The sequence below is a fragment of the Cucumis sativus genome, chromosome 5 (assembly GCF_000004075.3).
Source record: "Cucumis sativus cultivar 9930 chromosome 5, Cucumber_9930_V3, whole genome shotgun sequence".
NCBI lineage: Eukaryota > Viridiplantae > Streptophyta > Magnoliopsida > Cucurbitales > Cucurbitaceae > Cucumis > Cucumis sativus.
In genome coordinates, this window is record NC_026659.2 from 925,499 (window position 1) to 944,736 (window position 19,238).

The 19,238-nt window shown below is 29.0% G+C and overlaps 3 protein-coding genes across 3 annotated transcripts; 1 reads left to right on the forward strand and 2 right to left on the reverse strand.

Moving 5' to 3' along the window:
• Positions 1–822: 822 nt before the first annotated feature.
• Positions 823–2,529, reverse strand: LOC101222330 (uncharacterized protein At5g39865). Its single transcript, XM_004143790.3, has 2 exons — positions 1,886–2,529; positions 823–1,614 (listed from the first exon to the last, which is right to left on the reverse strand). The coding sequence occupies exons 1-2, from the start codon at positions 2,314–2,316 to the stop codon at positions 1,101–1,103; spliced, it is 945 nt and encodes a 314-aa protein (XP_004143838.1). The 5' UTR covers positions 2,317–2,529; the 3' UTR covers positions 823–1,100.
• Positions 2,530–4,439: 1,910 nt separating this feature from the next.
• LOC105435433 (protein BRANCHLESS TRICHOME) lies at positions 4,440–6,968 on the reverse strand. The gene is made up of 2 exons (XM_011656375.2): positions 6,304–6,968; positions 4,440–5,175 (listed from the first exon to the last, which is right to left on the reverse strand). Exons 1-2 carry the CDS (start codon positions 6,768–6,770, stop codon positions 4,674–4,676), a joined length of 969 nt encoding a protein of 322 aa, XP_011654677.1. The 5' UTR covers positions 6,771–6,968; the 3' UTR covers positions 4,440–4,673.
• A 6,806-nt stretch (positions 6,969–13,774) lies between these two features.
• Positions 13,775–17,379, forward strand: LOC101206776 (GDSL esterase/lipase At5g41890). The gene is made up of 5 exons (XM_004143894.3): positions 13,775–14,044; positions 14,306–14,442; positions 14,754–14,996; positions 16,196–16,454; positions 17,047–17,379. The coding sequence occupies exons 1-5, from the start codon at positions 13,792–13,794 to the stop codon at positions 17,283–17,285; spliced, it is 1,131 nt and encodes a 376-aa protein (XP_004143942.3). The 5' UTR covers positions 13,775–13,791; the 3' UTR covers positions 17,286–17,379.
• Positions 17,380–19,238: the final 1,859 nt, after the last annotated feature.

Here is a 19,238-nt window from a genome sequence, read left to right on the forward strand (position 1 = left end):
GGCTACAATTCTACAAAGGACAGTATGGCTTAAAAAATAACAAATCTGATAAACCTTACCTCGAATGAAAAACTAACCATTCATTTTTTCGATATTTACTCCATCTTCTTCTTTTTCATTGTGCAATAGATTCGAGGACCTTCAATGAAATGACCACACACATTACTCACCTTCTTATCTCACATTACTCAAAATCTATCAACTTCCATCCAAGCCTTCGTTAATTATATACTCAACAAAGTCGAACAACACTTCTCCATTTATTCATTCCAACTCTCTCATGGCTCAAAGTCAATAGCATTTGAATCTTGTTATACAGGGTTGCTTCCCTAGTGACTTTTAAACAGTGAAATAACAGTCATCCATGAAAAAAAAAACATCGTACCAATCACATAACTTTAACTTCAAATGAACATTAAATATTAGATCTAAGTTTCAACAATTTGGCTTCCAACCTCAAATGAAATCAATCCTGGAGAAGGAATTGTATGTTATAAACTGAATGTATTTAAACTAATTATTAATGTAGGAGTTTATTGTATTTTATTTTTATGTATTCAATCGAAAGATACCTTGATTCTTGGATAGAAAAAGTTTACTGAGAAAATGATAAAATCGGCCCAAGTTCTCCTAGTTTATGTCTTCTCAATTGGGCTTGAGTTTAAGAGATTTCAAACTCTTTCTGGGAAATTGTCGAAAATGACAAACATGAAAATTATTGTTGATATAATGATTGCCTTTATCAGTTTCTATATTTAAAAATGTCACTGATCTGTAATATACTATTTATAAATAAGCCTCAGCATATCACACATATATGAATGATAACAATCTCTTACCGTATATTTTCCACATCTCTACATAAATATTCTTTCAAGTGAATTCTTAGCAAAGTTCATCACAGCAAAGTACAAAAGCTTTGAGCTATTAGACAGACAGAGAGATGGAACCAAAAATAGTACAGAACCAATTTCTTTGATTACAAATCAGCCAAGAACTGACCTTTTAAACTTTATTGTAAAACTACAATAAGGGTCAGCACAATCCTTTCAACATTCTCTATAACATAATGAAAACGTATGGAACTTATGTGAAACCCATTAGCTGCAAATGGGGCAAAGAACAAGGCCATTCTCATTACAATCAGGGCATTTGACAACAATACCTTTGCTGCCATGTCTATGATGCCCTTCTTTTTTCACTCCCATTACAATTTTACAGCTCCCATTGCATTGAAAACATGGTAAAAATCTTGCATTCCCACAACCTTCACAAACAGACCCAGCTTTGATTTTTGGTAACCCTTCAAGTAATTCCCCTAAAACTCCTTCTTCTACCATTTTCAATACCTTTTCTCCATCCCCAATGTACTTCCCTCTTATGAAAACTCTTGGAGGTACCATCGCTTCTTGCCCTCTCCCTTTCATCAATTCCTTCAACTCTTCTCTGAACCCACGATCCATTGACACGTCTCGCTCGCAGATTTGCACTCCGGCGCCTTCGATCGCTGCTCTCACTGCGTTGCACTCCTCGAATGTCTTTCTTATCCCTCGTAACGTTGTTGTGTACACCACCACCCGATTCTCCCCGCTTGGTGGGCAGAGTGTCTCATACCTAATTAAATACAACGTAGTCTATAGTCAGTAGTAGTGACCCAATTCCCCCATTCAAACCTCTATAAAGATCATGTTTTTCTCCATTTTAAAAGTGTTAAGAAACTGACTATCAAACAAACACAAAAACATAAAAAAACAGTGAAATTTACATACGAATTTAGAGTGTAACTACGTCCAAGACAAAAAAAGATGTTAATTATATTTATTAGAGAGCCCCGAATTTGGCCATTCATTCGTAGTGACAGTTGACAGATTCAAGGCATTCAAACCTGTCAAGCAAATGTTTAACCGGAGAGGGAATCGCGATGGGAGCGGCAGCCGCAGCAGCAGCAGGTCGAGACGACGGTCGGAGAACAGATGATTCGACGATCTGGGTGGGGAAATTGGGGTTGGAATTCTCCTTATTTGAATCAATATCATTCTTGAGAGCGAATTGTTTAGATTGAGAGAGAAGAGAGAATCGAAAGCTATCAGCATCAAGGCCATCCATGAGCTCCCAAGAATTGATAACCTCGGGATCGGAGCGAAGGGACTTGGCAGGGATGGGGAGGGGAGGTGGAGCAGCGGCGGAAGGCGGGTCGAGGTTAAGAAGGCCATAAGTGGTGGAAGTGAGGGAAACGAAGTGATGAGTGAGAGCAGAGGAACCAAGTTGGGGGAAATCATCGTCGTGATTGAGAAGATGAGAAGAAGCACAACCCATATTGAGAAAGATGAGATGAGTAATGGAAGTGAATCGATTTCAAAGTGGAAGAAGGAGGGAATTAAAGAAGAGAGGAAAGTGAAATGGGTTTGGATTCTGGATTCAATTTTTGAATGAAAGGATTTGATTTTGGAGAGAGAGAGAGAAAGAGATTGAAGTCTTTGGGCGCTAAAATTGAATTCAAAAAGGGTAGCCATTCCATTTGCATCGAATGAAGAGGGTATTATCATAATTGCTTTTAACAATTCGAATTTCTAACTTTTAACTAACTGTTCTTCTTTTGTGAGCCCACATCTAAACTATACTCTCTTACAACACAACCTTACAACTTTCAAAAACAGCCATTGCCTATGGCTTCCCTCAAACTACACTCTCCAATGGTTTCATATTCATTTTGTAATAAACTCTAAATACTATGCTCAAGTTGCCATAATTTTTATATTATTGAATTGAAGATTCGCAACTTACAAAATTCTAATTACCCATGTTACTAGAAAAAGACTTCAGCTTAATACAATGAGATGACTCAAATTAAAGTTTCAAAAAGAAAAGAAACATAAAAGAGATTACTCAAATTAGCCTCGATGTTTGCTTTTTTCATTTTTTTTTTTTTTATAGAACATATATTTGTCTTTACATAAAAGAGAAAATAAAGCCAAAGAAATTCTTTTAAAAAATATCACCCGACAGATTATTTATTTTAACCATACAATTGCTTTGTTTCCTTTAATTAAAATCAATAAAGTCAAAATTATAATATATATATATATATTAAGTTTTTCGAGGTCTTGGTTGGTTGGCCATAGATGTTACATAGATTTTATTTTGTTTAGAGACTTTAGATTAAATTAGAAAGGTTATAGTTCGGTCATCTTAAATTTCTTAAATTTATTCATTTATTATAGTTTGCTTTCTTTCTAGTTTAATCTATACATATAGTTTTCTTTTTTTAAAAAAATGTTACAATTCAGTCCCAATAATTTTCTCTATTAATAGATGTTTTAAAAACATACATTTATAATATAATAACTAAAAGAAAATCAAATAGTTCAAATTTTAATATATAACTTGACGTATACATTGGGAAAGAGGTGAGGTTGCCTTTAATATATTGCAATGGAGCATGTGAAGAAGTCTTGAGAAGAAGGTTGAGAGAGATCCTCACAATTTTATTTTTGTCTACTTGATGGGGTATTTCATTTAGAAAAATATTTAGATTTATACGGTGTATCACTGTTTCCTTTTATTCTATTAAATTGTTGAATCATAATTTGACACGTGACAAATTCTTCTTGTTTCTTTTTTATAATACTTCAAATTTTTTTATAGTGTAAATGACAATGATATATAGAGACATAGGCGCTACTCATGATCCATCCAAACATATACTTTTACTTATATTATTAGTATGATTGAGGTTTGTTTAGTATAATTTGTCCAAACATTACGATAATTATTGTCTTGTTAGATTTGTATTAGTCCGGTAAAGATGATGAAATTAATTTAGAATGAAACTAAAATATATTTTTTGAAATCTCAAAAATCAAATAAACATTAAAAATATATAAAAAAAATTTGTTTTTATCCATTAACCTAATTAAAGTTGTGCACTCTTCATTCTTTCACAAATTGCTCCATTCTGTCTTGCTCTTCAATGTCCATCTCGAGTTCTGCAACATTGTTGGATTTGAGCACCAGAACGAAAAGCAAAAGAGATGAAAATGAATGTAAGTGTTCTAGCACCATCTCACTCACTAGAAAAGAAGAAAAAGAAAGAAAGAAGAAAACACAGAAGGAGAGAGAAGAAGAAGAAGAAAAGGCAATGGAGGAAGCGAGAAAAAAATGTGGGTTAGTTCTGTACGATTGCTTGAAGATGATGTAAGTAAGAAGTAAAAAACTTTAGGTTTATAAATTTACTCGTACAAATATTTTTAAAAACCTTAAGCCCTTACATTTAAACAAATTAATAACAGAATTTATAATTAGAAATATACATAAATACATCCACAGTTTACACCTCTAATCTTTTTGTTATCCCACCAAATTTTACTGAATTATCTTCATGTGTGTGATAAATTTGAAATGCATAAACATGTATTATCTTATAATTATCATTGAACCAATTCCTCAAAAACTTTTACATCTAATTCAACTGTCACTTTCAAATAAAAGAAAAACAAGAAACTCTATTCACAAAAATATTTTCCACAAAATTCAAACCGAAGCCAAGAAAGGAAAGAAATATTTTAATCAGTTCATATAACTTTTCCCAAAAATAAAAATATGGAGAAGAAACAATCAACCAATTACTTGATCAATGGGGATAGAAAAGAAAAAGAGAGAAGATATGAAATAAATTAGGTAATAATGAGATTGTCCGATCTGAGACTATGTTTTTGTTTGAGAAGAACTCTAAGCTGAGCTTTTTGACACTCCAATTTCGCCTCTGAATCTCTACTTAATTTTGATCCTTTTGTTCGAACCACTCGCCGGAATTCCACAAACCCTTTAATTCCTCTTACAATGTGAGGATTATTATTTTCCATCTCCGGCGAGATACTTCTTCGATCCCCCGTTTTTCTGCACGCGATAGCGTCCGATGATCTCATTGATTCTCTTACCGAAGATTCGTCATCGTCGCCATCGGCATTGTTGTTGTCCGAATTCACAGACGGGTTGTCGGCCACCGTGTGTTTTAGTTTGGCAGAAAAGTCTGGAAAAATGGCGGTGGTGGTGGTGGTGGTGTTGTTGGTGGTGGTGGATGTTCCTGATTCAATCTCTGAAAGCATATGTTCGAAGACAATTTTTACCTCTGCAAGCTTCATTTGAACTCTCTCTTCTCGTAAAACCTCAGCCAACCTTCATTATCATTTTAAAAAGAAATCAAGAATCAGTTTTCACGACTCCGGACAATTAATTCTTACTTAATAACTCAATTCAGTACATTTCCATTAAAGATCCATTCTTTTTTGTTTTGAGATATTTCAAAATTTACGATAGTTTAATATGATAGTAGAATAGGATTTAACTTGATTTTTTAAAAAATTAACTATCACACTTTCCAATAATTTATTCAATTTATATCATCAACTTTAATATCATTAACAATTTAGTTCATGTTTGACTTAATTAGTTTGTATCGTGATTTTCTTATACATGTAGATAAATAAAACATCAAAAGAACAGTTTTTTTTTTAACCTATGAATAACAAGGTGTTAATAAAATTTGAATGATGAATTTGAATATTAAGATTTTTAAAGTTTAAAGACTGACTTACTACTAATCAAAATTTGTAAACAAAATTGTTACAAATTTTAAAGTAAATAAACTAAATCTAATATAGTTAAAGAACTAAGTTATTCCCATCAAAAATCAAATTTTGGTTAAATTTGTTTATTTGATAATTATTATTTGCTTAAGTTTAGTTAAATTCAATAGTGTGATTTAACATTGTAGTAGAATATAACAGAAGTTTTGTTTAGAATTTGTTAGTTTCTCATCAATTATTTGTTAGTCTATTTCTATTTGTTTAATTATGTTTTGGCTTTAGGGGTGATTTATTTAATTTAGGTTTATATCTTTCAAATTGTTTTCTTAAGTACTCTTGAAAAAAAAAAGTGCTATTTCCATTATTTAGATTATTTTGTCTGCTACCCATTTTGTCCTATAATCTATGGTCCATCAGCTAATATTCTCACATCAACATTCAACATTTATTCATTTGTGAATCTCAACCATGTTTAGAAATTTTTGTAAGAAAATGCAAACTTAACAATTAAACTCAAATTATTTCCAATTATATCACAAAAACAAATAAAAAAATCATTATACACTTTATCCTAAAAGTATTACTTATTATAATTACAATAAACAAATAAAATTTAGTTATACCATAAGTTTGAAAAAGTTAATTTGTTTCTTCATTTCAACTCCAACTTTAGTTCAACTAGAAAAGTTAGAAAAGAAAAAGCAATATAAAGCCAAACCTGAGCATCTTTCTCTCATCTTCGATCTCTTTCTTCATCAGATCCATCTGAGCTTCATGAGAAGAAATCTCTCTTGCAAGTTCTTGACAAAGTCCTTCCATGGCTTCCCTTTGTTTCCTCTCTTCATCAAGTTCCTTAGCTAGTCTCTTGGTCAAAGACTCGAGCTTTTTCCGAGCCTTGCGTTCGTACCGAAGCTGGGTCTTGAGCTCTACGATCTGGCTTCGGGCGAGATCGAGCTCTGAATCCATTCGCCTTTTAGTAGGAAATAGATCAGAAGAAGAAGAAGAAGAAAATTTCAAGCAATAAAATTGGAGTTGGTTGTTGTTGTTGGTGTTAATGGAGGATTTATGAGAAGTTTGATGACGATGATGACGGTGATGATGATGATGAGAAGGGGTAATATAAAAAGGGTTTTCATAAAGTTTCCAGCTTGGAGAATTAGTATCATCAATCATCTCATCCTCCATATCTAATTGATCTCTTCTTCTTCTTCTTCTTCTTCTTCTTCTTCTTCTTCTTGGTCTCTTAAACTTTTATTTTTCTTTTCTTGTGTTTATGAAAGAAGAAAGTGTGAAGAGATGAAAGGTAATGGGTTGTAATGGGTAGGTCCATTGGTTGATTGAATTTTGCTTTTGAGAATGTGGGATTTGGAAAAAGGAAATAATGGCACCATGTCACATGCACCTCTTCCTTATTAATTACATCATGCAGGAGGTAGGTTTATTTATTTTTATTTTTATATCTCTCTTTAATAATTTATTGTATCTTCTCCCAACAAGCAAATCATTAAAGTTGCTTTGATTTGGGTTGCAAACACCCTTTCTTTATTTTCATTCTACAAATTTTTAAATGTCTATTTTGGTTTGGTTTGAAAAAGAGATCGATAATTCTATTCCTATGGAAAAAAAACTTAGACAAATTCGGTTGCATCCATACATGCTATCATTTTTTACTTATTATTGTAATAATATTATATTTCATGAGTTCCAAATAAATTTCAAATACTTTCGAAGAAGAAAGAAATGAGCAACATGCTTCTTTTATTGGTAGACAATCACAGACAATATGTATACTAAAACCACAATATTTATCATCATGCATGTCGTAATTTTTGCCTTCATATTAAACAATCATAGAGTGATCAAAAAACTTGAATGTGTACAAACATATACAGCCTGCTTTCTCTTTCATACTAAACTTGTAATTTGACCAAATTAATAAGGAGTTAATCTATGCTTAATTTGTGAATTTGAAACTAACTTGGTGGATAAAATTTGATAATCATATATGGTTTAGGTGGAACAAAAAGTATGAATTTGTTTAGGAGAGAAAATGGGCCTTTTGGGCTAAGGGTGGTATATAAATGGAATGGGCCTCATTAAAACATAGAGATGGGCTTTTAACACAAAGTACGTAATCGATTTAGAGTAGGAATGAGGTTAGAGATGGGAGAACTAAAAAGGCTAAAGGCCCAAATCAGTATGTATAGTACATACCATCAAATAAAGGTTTTCAAGAAATTCTTGATTTTCCTTTTTTAGTCCATTTTATTTGATAGTTTTTGAATCAAATACATTTGTTTTTGTTTATTGTTTGAAAGTTTAAGTTGAAACTTTTTTTAAGTTAGACACACATGATATCAAACTATTTTCTATAATTTTCCAACTAAAAGATGATCAGAAACAAAAAAAAAAAAAAAAAAAAAAAAAAGTTAGATGATATTTCTTTATTCAATTTAGATTGAAAATCAAACCTACAATTTGATATCATTTCATATGTCAATTCAAATCTAAATTCATGCCACATCTCCATTATAAAATCTATATGAGTAAGAAATGAAAAATATACATTGTTTAATTATTTATAAAAATAATAAAATAAGAACATTTTTTTAGACCTATAAGAAAAAATACATTTTCAGATATAACAAAAAAAAAAGAAAAAGAAAAAGAAATTGAACTATCTATTTGTTATTCATAGCTATTTAAAAAAAAAAAAACAAAAAGGAAGAAGGAAATTTTGGAACAAGTTGAAGTTTGTATTAAAAGATAATTAAGTAATGAAGGGAAAAAAAGGAAATAAGTTTATTAGTTTTCTAACTATCTTAATATCTCATTTATCAGTTTTAGACAAATTTAAATAATTAAATAGGGAGAAAATAAAATGGATTGAAACTAATCCATAGTGATTCTACAAATCATTCCAAATTATTCTTTTTTGTATTTTTTAGCGTGAGTGTTTGGACTTTTTCAATTTTCTAAATTGTTCTATATATATCGTGTAAATATTTTATCGTTTTGTTATATTATTGAAATATACTCTTTCAAAAACGTCTTTTTCTAATATTAAAATTGATAGATACAAAACATACCTGATATTTTTTAAAAATAATGTAAAATTTGAAACATATGTCAAAAATAGGTTGAGTGCAAAACTATTTTTAAATAATGAAAAAAAGTGAAATGTGTGAGACTCACATATATAAATAATGAAAAAATACAGAGTCCAATGTAGTATATATATAAAAATAAGAAAATAATAAAAGATGTGAAGTTCACTGCATGAAAGTCGTGCCTCAATTCACACCTTTTTAGAAAAAGTCTTGCACTCAACCTATTTTTGATATATGTTTTAAATTTTACATTATTTAAAAAAAAAGATCCACAAATACATTTAAAACATTTTATGGTAAGTGTACCTTTTATTAAAATGGACCTATACATAATATATATATTTAAAGCATTTTATGATTATGTGGTCAAAATGAAAAAAACAATATTTAAGAATGAAGGTAAAAACGTAACTAGAAGAACTACTGATCAATTAATACATGACAGAAGAGACGTATACTAAACAATTTAACAAGCAAAAGATGGAAGTAATAGGAATTAATTAAGGGTCACTTCCAAAAAAAAATACATAAAAGAATTTAGGATAATACGGTCTATATGAGTCCATTTTATAAATGGTAAAACTAGTAAACTTAAAAGTTGATAATTATTTTATATTCTTTTGATAGCCATCTAATATAATTAATTACTTATCATAAAAATTGTGTCGGCTATTTTTTTTCTAAATGTTTTTGTCGTATGATGCAATTTTTCATTAATGTATTTATTAGCCCCTACCCTCTAATTTCACTTAATTTTCATATAAGAATTTTAGAAAAATTACCGATCAAAATATTCTTTTTAGTTCTGAATTAAAAATTTAATTTAGAAGAATAAATTTTAAAAATAATATCGTTTTTAGATATATTTTTAGAGATTTTAAATATAGGGTAAAATCTAAACGTACAATTTATCAACTACAGTAAAATCTTCAAATTCTATACAGAGGTTCATTTGAGTTCTATCGTATTTTTTAAAATAATTTCAATTTCTTTTTGTTATTTATGATATTTTCTCTATATTTTTTTCTAAATTTAAAAAGTATATCATATAAATAATGTTTAAAAAACCAAATCAAAATTATTTAAGAAATTTTTAAACCTATTTTAAAACTCCACTGATAGAATATGAAATTGGAAAAGAGTCCAAATAAACATATTTTATGAACTTAATAGTCGAATGTACCTTTAGAACTCAAAAACCAAATATATAAATATATTCTCGACCAGAAAAGAATTTTACCAATTTTTTTAAAAAAATTTAATTTACTCACGGCAATAAGAATAGAAAAAAAAGCTTTAGTAGGGTTTTTAATTTTGTTAAAAACGTGAAAGAAAAATATTATTGCTCCCTCCAGTATTTTCAATATGTTCTCAAGTGTTCTGTTTTTTTTTAAAAATAAAGTACTCTATTTAATATTTTCTTTTATCTTAAATATTTTAGACTAGTTTTTTTCTTTTTGTATTTGAAATTAAAAAAATTAATAAAATATTATTGTAAATATAAAACTATTTAAAACTATTTATAAAATATAATAAAATTTGAGGTATAGACTTTGTTAGTGATAGAGTATGAAATAAAAAGAGTATTGAACTTGTTTTCCTTTTTGGTTTGTTGATAACTTTTACCTTTTATTGAAAATTGTGGTTCTTCATTTAATAGTCGATTTTGACAAAGGGTGGTGATTGTGATTTGTCAAAGGTGTTTGAATTTAAAATCTAAACTAATAGTTAGTATTAATTTAAATTCTAAACGTTGAAATTGTTCCAATTTAAACTCGCAACTAAGAGTTATATCAAATTAGACATTGTGTAACTTTATAAAGTTTAACAATTTAAACATTTAACTTTTATAAATGTATTAATTTAAACTCTTAATTTTCATACGCATATCTAATTAAGACATAAGTGGACGGTTTCCTTTATTTTTTCTCTTTGCTTCTTATTCGAGATTTTCTTGTTCCTCTTCCGCTCTCTTATGAGAGAGTCTTAAATTGATACAATTATGAAAGTTAATGATTTAGATTAATACACTTGTGAAAGTTCTAAAGCTAATGTAATATAACTATTAATTTCAAATTTAAATTAATATAAAAATTTAAGGTTTAAATTAATACAATTATTATAGCTTATAGTTAAATTTACACGATCTAAAAATTTGAGATCGAGAGTTTAAATTGATATTTTTGAATCCATTTAAAATATCTAACACTTCCATTCTTAGGGATAAAAGAAACTATAAAATTCCTTTGCTTAATAAGATTTTTTATAACAATATTATATCTATGCTTTATTTCTTAGAGATATTAAATTTGTTTATTTTTTAAGTATTATTTACCATTTAATTTCTTAGAAGCTACTTGTGGTTGATTCAAATATTTTGATTTAGATAATGGATAGCCTAAATCATGTAATTAGTTCTATACATTACATTTTTTTTGTTTCCTTAATTAGTTATAAATTCAAATACATTTAACTTAATAACAATAATTCCACATTAATTTTTACCACAATTTCCTCGCAATTTCATTTTTTAATATATTCCACAAAAAGAAGTATAAAGGCAAATAAAATATATGAATTAATTTTTACTATAATTTCCTTGTAATTTGACTTTTGAATTATATCCACAAGAAGAAAAAGTGCTTTATCTTTGTTGGGCATGAGTTTAAAGGCATGTAAATTTAGGTCACACTTAACTTTTAATTAAAATGGAAAAAGTATTATATTATTGGAGTGCAATCCTAAAGTTGAATGTATTTCTTTTTTAATTCATGAAAAAAATATATTTAAAATATCTTTTTTTTCTAAAAATGTTAGACGCTTCAATTTTTGAATAAACACTTGGATTGCATGAATATGAATAAATATGGGTGAAGGCTAAAACAACAAAATATTTTTCATTTGAATACGTATTCTTTCCTTCCGTCGCTGTTTATCAACTTTAATTCGAATCGTGTATATAGTTAAATGTCAATTTTAGTCGTTATGTCAGATATTTTTTTTCTTTGGAGGAAATTACTATGTGTTGACGTTAATATAAAAACATTATGGTTAAGGGTACATGAAAAATGGCATTTATTATTGTTTAGTTAATTATTATAGATGACCCATTTAACTAAATTTAAGTCTATTAAATATCCATTCGTATAGCTCATCACTTTGTGGTTAACATTAACATTTTTTTTTTAAAATTTAATATCAATGAATAATGAGTACTAAAAGAATTTAAAATCCAATTCTTGTATTATACACATTATTAGTTGTAAATACAGTGGGTTGATTAATTGAGATCATGTGTATCCAATGAAAAAACACAAAATGGATATTGCAATTGAGGCAACAAATTAAACATAGACTTAAAGTCCACTTTTGAGTTCATAAAAATGCATCTTCCAAACTGACAAAAACACACAATATTTAGTTAATTAAAGAGTCATGTGAGTATGGCCCCTTCTCTCTAACCATATAAAGATAAAGCCTCAACCATTGGCTAACTACTAACTAATACCCACACGGTTCTGCCACAGCCACACCCTCTTGTTCAATGGCCCCTCCTACCCTCCTCCTTTGACCAAAGCCCTCCCTCTCCCTCATATTTCGTTAATGAAAAAGTACCCTCTCTAAATCATTCTCATTATCACTTAGTTCTCCGTTGATAGCAATTTCGTTTTTAGATGTTTTCTACTTTCTAATTTTCCTAATTTCTTTACTGTGAAATGAATTTGGATGGTAAAATATAAAAACAAAAACTAATTTTTCTTAAGTTTTCCAAAACTCACGGTTGGTTTTATAAAACATAGATAACATGACATAGAAAATTTGGTAGTGAAAATAATGTTTCTAAACAAGCTTTTAAGTACTAGAGTCGATTTCAGTGATTTAACATTGGGTAACAACACATATGTAGATCATTATTTGTAAAAAAAAGTCTCATATACTTGTTGGAGAAGAGATAATTGCTATGGTTTATATTAATTACATAGAAAATTTTCTCATTTGTAATAAATGCAAAGCTACAATGGGATTATTCGTAATGAAAAGAGACCATATTTCATGACATGCAAAGCTGCCCACAAATGAATTGGGGAATCTCTTTATCAAACATCTCTCACAGCTCATTTTGTCTTTGAAACTATGACAAAATCCAAAGTCAAAGGGCTTTGATGTGTATTGTTTTTTGAGATCTCTCTTTTTCCTATGTACACAAACTTTAATTTTGAATACATAAATGAAATTCAGTTACCCCATCTCTCCGTGTTTGAATATATATATATATGTATATATAATGGAGGTTTTACAGAATAGGTTTAGTAATGAGAGAAAAGTTGGATACAGTGAGGCCAATTTATGGCACCAGAAAAAGGTCAAGAATATGGTATGATGAACATTTAAGAGTAGTAGAGCTAGAAAGTCAATGAGATGAATGGTACATATGACCTTGTTTTTAGGTTTTGTGCGACATGCCACGTGGCTAGAGTTGACTATTAAAAAATTGTAAATGATTATACTATCTATTGACTTTAGTTTTTTTCTTATTAAAAATTTTATATTACTAATTTCGAGATTTCGATTGACAAGTGTAACATTGTGTATTACAACAAAAATATTTTATTAATACGCTGTAGCATGCATACGTTGTATGAATGCATTCTTTAATTTAGTATATTTAGGATAGAATGATTTAATACATGTATGCTAAAGACATGAGTTACTCTCAACTTTTGATGGGAAAATTCACATCATTCTCTCTACTAAAACAAGAAATATATACGCTTAGATCCATAATAAACAAAAGAAATTGAAAGGAAAATTTTTGAATACATACTATAATTAAAAAGGGGTAAAATTAAACAAAATCTGTCACCAAACCAAATTACTATGACAATTTCTAACCCTTTGAATGCTTCAAACGATAACACAAATGCAAACAAAAAAACTAGAAAAAGAAAACATATATTTCAGATTCCAAAATGACCATTTCAAGTCGTAGTTGTTTGCAAAAACATGCACATATTATGTCTCTTCTAGCATGACACTATCAACTTTTTTAGCACAGATGGTTAAATAATCCAACAGCTACGAGTCGAGCCTTGGGAATGTTTGAAAAAAAAATGGAGTTTTCTAAATCATATGTTGTGATGGTCATTGTTTTCTTCATCAACTTCTTTCATGGTGGTTTTTGTTTCACGACCTTTGTGTTTGGAGACTCGCTTGTTGATGCAGGGAATAACGACTATATTTTCACCCTATCCAAAGCTGATTCTCCACCATATGGTATTGATTTTAAACCCTCCGGTGGCCAACCCACAGGAAGGTTCACCAACGGTCGAACTATTTCAGATATTATCGGTAATGCATCCCTCCAAACTATACAGTATATATATCAAACAGTTATCACCTTGATCTATAACTATATATAAGTCAAAGGTATATAAGAATCGATCTCAAGTACGCCTCATATATTATTAAACTAACAACGTTGTTATTGACAACAAGTTATACATACATATGTATATACAATCTTAGCGATCAGTTTTCTATCAAAAGTAATAAAAGTAATTAAGCATGTGATGTAGGATTGTTTATATTATGGAATGTTATTTGAATCAGGGGAATATCTTGGAGCCAAATCATTTCCTCCACCATTTCTAGCTCCAATAAGTACACAATCAGACACAATAATATATAAAGGAATAAACTATGCTTCTGGAGCTTCTGGCATCTTGGATGAAACTGGTCTTTTATTTGTAAGTAATTAATGACTCAATATGTTGTTTTCTTCTTTCTAATAACACCATTTTTAATTTGTCCCAAAACGCTTTGAATTTAGTTCAATTTTAACATCTTTACTTTCAAGTGTTCCTTATATCAAATTTTCGTTCAATTTTAATATCTTTACTTTCAAATGTTCCCTATATCATATTGAGTTAACTTTTGAGGGACTAAATTTAAGATTGATTTAAAGTATGGACTAAAATTGAAAAAAAAAATCAAAGTACAAGGTTTGAAATAGTATATTTTAACTTTCCTTTTCTTCTAATATATATATTATGAACAGTTGGGAAGGATTTCACTTAGGGAACAAGTGAAGAATTTTGAGGAGAGTAGAAATGCGATGGTGAAAGTGAAGGGAGAGAATGAAACAATGGAGGTTTTGAAGAATTCAATTTTCTCTTTAACAGTTGGATCCAATGATATAATCAATTATATTCAACCCTCCATTCCATTTCTCCAAACAAACAAGCCTTCCCCAAGTGATTACTTGGATCATATGATCTCAAATTTAACAGTACACCTCAAGGTAAGATAAATTGATTAAGAAAAATCTATTAGTTTCTTTTCATTGAGTTTATATATCTTTAATTAATTCCACCGTTTTATATCTACAACATAGTACTTGAAAAGAAAATGGTTTATATGTAACCCTTTCTAGCTATATAACAACTCTTAGTTCCTATAGCTCTTGTCTTGGTTTCAATCAAGACCTTAAGTTATATAAATCTCCTTTAATATTCTTATAGTTTTAAAAAAAGTTAATAGTTTTTCATGCATCAATTATTCTCTCTTTTGGTAGGGTAGAGAGAGATGATGAGCTAATATTATTCAAAAGAAAATGTATAAAAATAAGAAAAACAAATAAAAGAATTTATTATTTGGGGAATTAGCAAAACTATAGCAAACCATGAAATCAATTTAAAAACGATAAACAATTTCCTTTTAACAAAATCCAAAATGGAAGCATCGGAGAACCATAAAGATAAAAGATGAAACATAAATTTTCTTCGAACCCATGAAAATTAGATTACTCTTTCTAATTGGATATTGGAATCATTCTATTGATCAATGCAAGAGATTTTGGTAACTAATTATGTTTTTGAAAAAAATAAAAAGGAAAAAACAACTTTGATCGATCTTCTCTACATTTTCAAAATTCTTTTTGCTATTGTGACTTAAACATTTAATCATGGATAATGACAGACAATGAACTAAATATGAATTCTCTTATTTTTGTATGAATTACTATAAAAAACGTGTTTTGTTTTGATATCTCACCTCCTAAAGCCAAGGACACACCCTTCACTGAAGGGACAAAAAGGTGATCCCACCATACATGATGGACGATGCCAATCTTTTGTATGGTGAGACACTTTAGTGTTGGAACCAATTTTAGGACAATTATATCTTGGCAAGACTTGAAGAATAAGAGTATGACTTGGGGGCAAAGAAAAACTTAACAAAGCTAGTAATTACTTAAAGCTTACTTTTCCTACTTTTGATCAAAACACAAATCACCCTAATGGGTCATTTTTTAATACAATTAAAAAGTATCCGATACTTACTAGTTTATATTGAATATGGTTATTTAATTTGTATATTTCTATATTTGGATAGTAAATTTATGATTTGGAAAATATAGTTGGATAATAAATGAAGTTGTTTCATACGTCTAAATTTATAATTAGGTAGCGTGATAATAATTATATGTGTTTACTTATGAAGCGATTGCATGCGTTGGGAGCACGAAAGTTCGTAGTGGTTGGAGTTGGACCGCTTGGTTGCATTCCATTCGTACGAGCGATACATTTTGTAACAAATGAAAAATGCTTAGAAGAAGTGAATCAATTGATCGAAACCTATAATTTTCGGCTTAATGGAGCGGTTGATCAATTAAACTTAGAGTTTGGTCTTAGTACCATGTTCATTTATGCCAATTCATATGCGGTCTTCACGAAGATTATTGTCAATTATCGACAATATGGTTAGACTCCAAATCTCATCTTCTTATAATTCGATGTTATTCTATTTCAAAGTTCGATTTAAGTTTTTCTTTTAAAGAAAGATTGTTTCATCATTTTAGTCTAGATAGTTTGAGCATTTAATTTTATTTTAGCTCCTATATATATTTTCTTAAAAAATTCAAACAGTTAACTTTTACATTTAATCCATGACATGAATTATCAGCCATGCTTCATTGTAGTAGAGAAAAGTAAGATACATTGACCTTTAGGTATGAGTTAAAAGGAAAAATTGAATGACCATATAGGACTTTGTTGTGGTTTAGAGTTTGAACTTTAGTCCAAATAAAGAAAATTTGGTGGGATTTAGGTAAGAAGGAAATAGGTTGTGTAGAAAAAAGGGGTGTGTTTGAATACCATACAATATTACAAAAGTTCTAATCCCAACACACCTATAATTTTCTCTTTTTCCATGTAAAAAAATAATAATAAACAAAGAAGTGGGTATTAACGTAAACATTATATACTAGATGCATCGTTAATAAATCACGTAAATATATGTATCCTTCTTTTTCCCGGTGAAATATATTAATGGCTTTTCAAACATGAAAATAGGGTTTGTGAATGCAAAGCAACCATGTTGTGTTGGATACTTTCCTCCTTTCATTTGCTACAAGGATCAAAACCAATCATCAAGCTCTTTCTTGTGTGAGGATCGATCTAAATATGTGTTTTGGGATGCATATCACCCAACAGAAGCTGCTAATATCATAATTGCCAAAGAGCTCCTCGATGGAGATGAAACCATTACTTCTCCCATCAACATTCGTCAATTGTATGCCTATCGTTTATAATGTACTGTGTTTGTTTTTAGCTATGTTTGTATTGGTTATTTTTACATGTGATGTGTAAGTTCTTCTCATATATAAAATAGATGTGTTTTTCTTATCGTGGCCTATTTAAATATGGATAACCACACAATGGATATATAAAAATAAAAAAAAAAATTGAAAGTTATGGTAAATCAAAGTCTTGTATCAATTAAAGAAGAGAAAATCCATGTTTTAAATGAGATACATCTTATCATTTAACTTGACCTAATAATTATAATGTAAAAGGACTCGAATGTACAAAAAATGTGACTACATCATAAATAGGCATAATGGGAAGATATATCATTTATCCATCGATATCATTTGAGGTGTGTTCACCTAGAATTAGTCCATAATGAGATTGATGGAGGAAGAAAGAATTAAAAATGAAATAAAAAATATATTTTAAAAGAGATTAAATGAAGAAAACATGTTGGGATTTAAAGGGAAAATACTAACAATCTTTTCTTAATTAATTTACGTGAATTGTATTGTTGTCAAACTCGTTGTATGAAATAAAGAAATATTGCCTTCAATGTTGATTGAAAAAACTAAATAAGGATATACAATTTTAGTTTTTTTTTAAAAAAGTGCGAATCTTTTCTGACTAATTTTAATGTTGATTTAGAACCAATGTCAGTTTTGATTTAATGTAAACTAACATTACGACTTTAAATTAGGTTGAAATTAGTACATTTTGGAGTTCAACGAGATGTATATACAATACTAATAGAAAAATGACTAAAACCTGTAACGATTTGATCGAAGATAAAACTAATCTAATAAGTATTGTTCAAATTCGATTCCAAATCGATATTCCAAAGTAGCTAAACACGGGTATAGAAATACGAAACTGACACCCCTTAGCTTGATTTATAAAGTGCCTGCACTTCATCATGATAAACAGTAGTCCCACTAAATTAATGGGGTCACTTTGTGAGATGGTAATGTCTCCTTTTGGTATGTCTCAGTAAAGGTTGGGATGCAGTAAGATATTATTCACTTCCTATATACCAATGTTTTCACCATAACATATTTCAATTTATTTTTAGTGTGTTCAATAATATTTAATAAGCAAGCTTTTCCTAAACTTTGATTCATCTACACCCCTTAATACAACATTCAAAACAACTCATCCCAAGTTTTCAATTACTTTCCTAATTGACCTGGATTCGTAATATCTCTCGTACATACACTTTTTTCTAAAATAAATTGGTTAACTTTAAAAAATACATAAGCTTAACCTTGATAACTTCTTCGTTGAAAGAAAAAATAATATTCTCTCAAAGAAAAAGAAAGAAAATCAACCATATGATATATGCTCGTCACGAAACGTATTGTGTTGATATCTTGCACAACATGTTGCAAAAAAAATCTGACAGTCATTTAACACATATTGTTATAATAATTTACGACATTTTTAATGAGATAATGCATAAAGTTAAATTCGATACACAGTTTAGATAGTAAAAGAATTGTAAAATGGGAGTGGTGGTTGAAAATTCATGTTTTTATTTAAAATTTCATTACGGTAGTTTTAAATTTTGTTTCTTTTCTAAGGAATAATAATTGTTTTGAAAAAGTCATAAGAAACTAACTTAACTAACTTACAAGAATAGTTGAAAATCGCATTAAATTACACTAAAAAATAATGAAACGAAGCTTAGGAAAATGAAGTAAATGTAAATTATTTATCAATATATAAATAATTGAACACTTATTTAGCATTACACATCATCCATATTTTTATTTTTCAATGTGTTAGAACCTATGAAAAAGTGTTATATTCCACCAAATTTATTTCAAATCCTTTTGTAGAATTGAATTATATATCCATGAGAAATAATACATGTGCACAAATATAGAAAACCCTATAAGATAATATATACTTTTTTAAAAACCATTAGCCTCCAATGTTGTATGTGTGTGTGTTTT

Coding starts and splice junctions, on each gene's coding strand:
- LOC101222330 (XM_004143790.3), bottom strand. CDS start 2,316: ATGGGTTGTGCTTCTTCTCATCTTCTCAATCACGACGATGATTTCCCC. Junction 1,615..1,885: donor GTTAAACATTTGCTTGACAG/GTTTGAATGCCT, acceptor GTATTTAATTAG/GTATGAGACACTCTGCCCAC.
- LOC101206776 (XM_004143894.3), top strand. CDS start 13,792: ATGTTTGAAAAAAAAATGGAGTTTTCTAAATCATATGTTGTGATGGTC. Junction 14,045..14,305: donor AACTATTTCAGATATTATCG/GTAATGCATCCC, acceptor TATTTGAATCAG/GGGAATATCTTGGAGCCAAA. Junction 14,997..16,195: donor ATTTAACAGTACACCTCAAG/GTAAGATAAATT, acceptor TTACTTATGAAG/CGATTGCATGCGTTGGGAGC.
- LOC105435433 (XM_011656375.2), bottom strand. CDS start 6,770: ATGGAGGATGAGATGATTGATGATACTAATTCTCCAAGCTGGAAACTT. Junction 5,176..6,303: donor GATGAGAGAAAGATGCTCAG/GTTTGGCTTTAT, acceptor ATGATAATGAAG/GTTGGCTGAGGTTTTACGAG.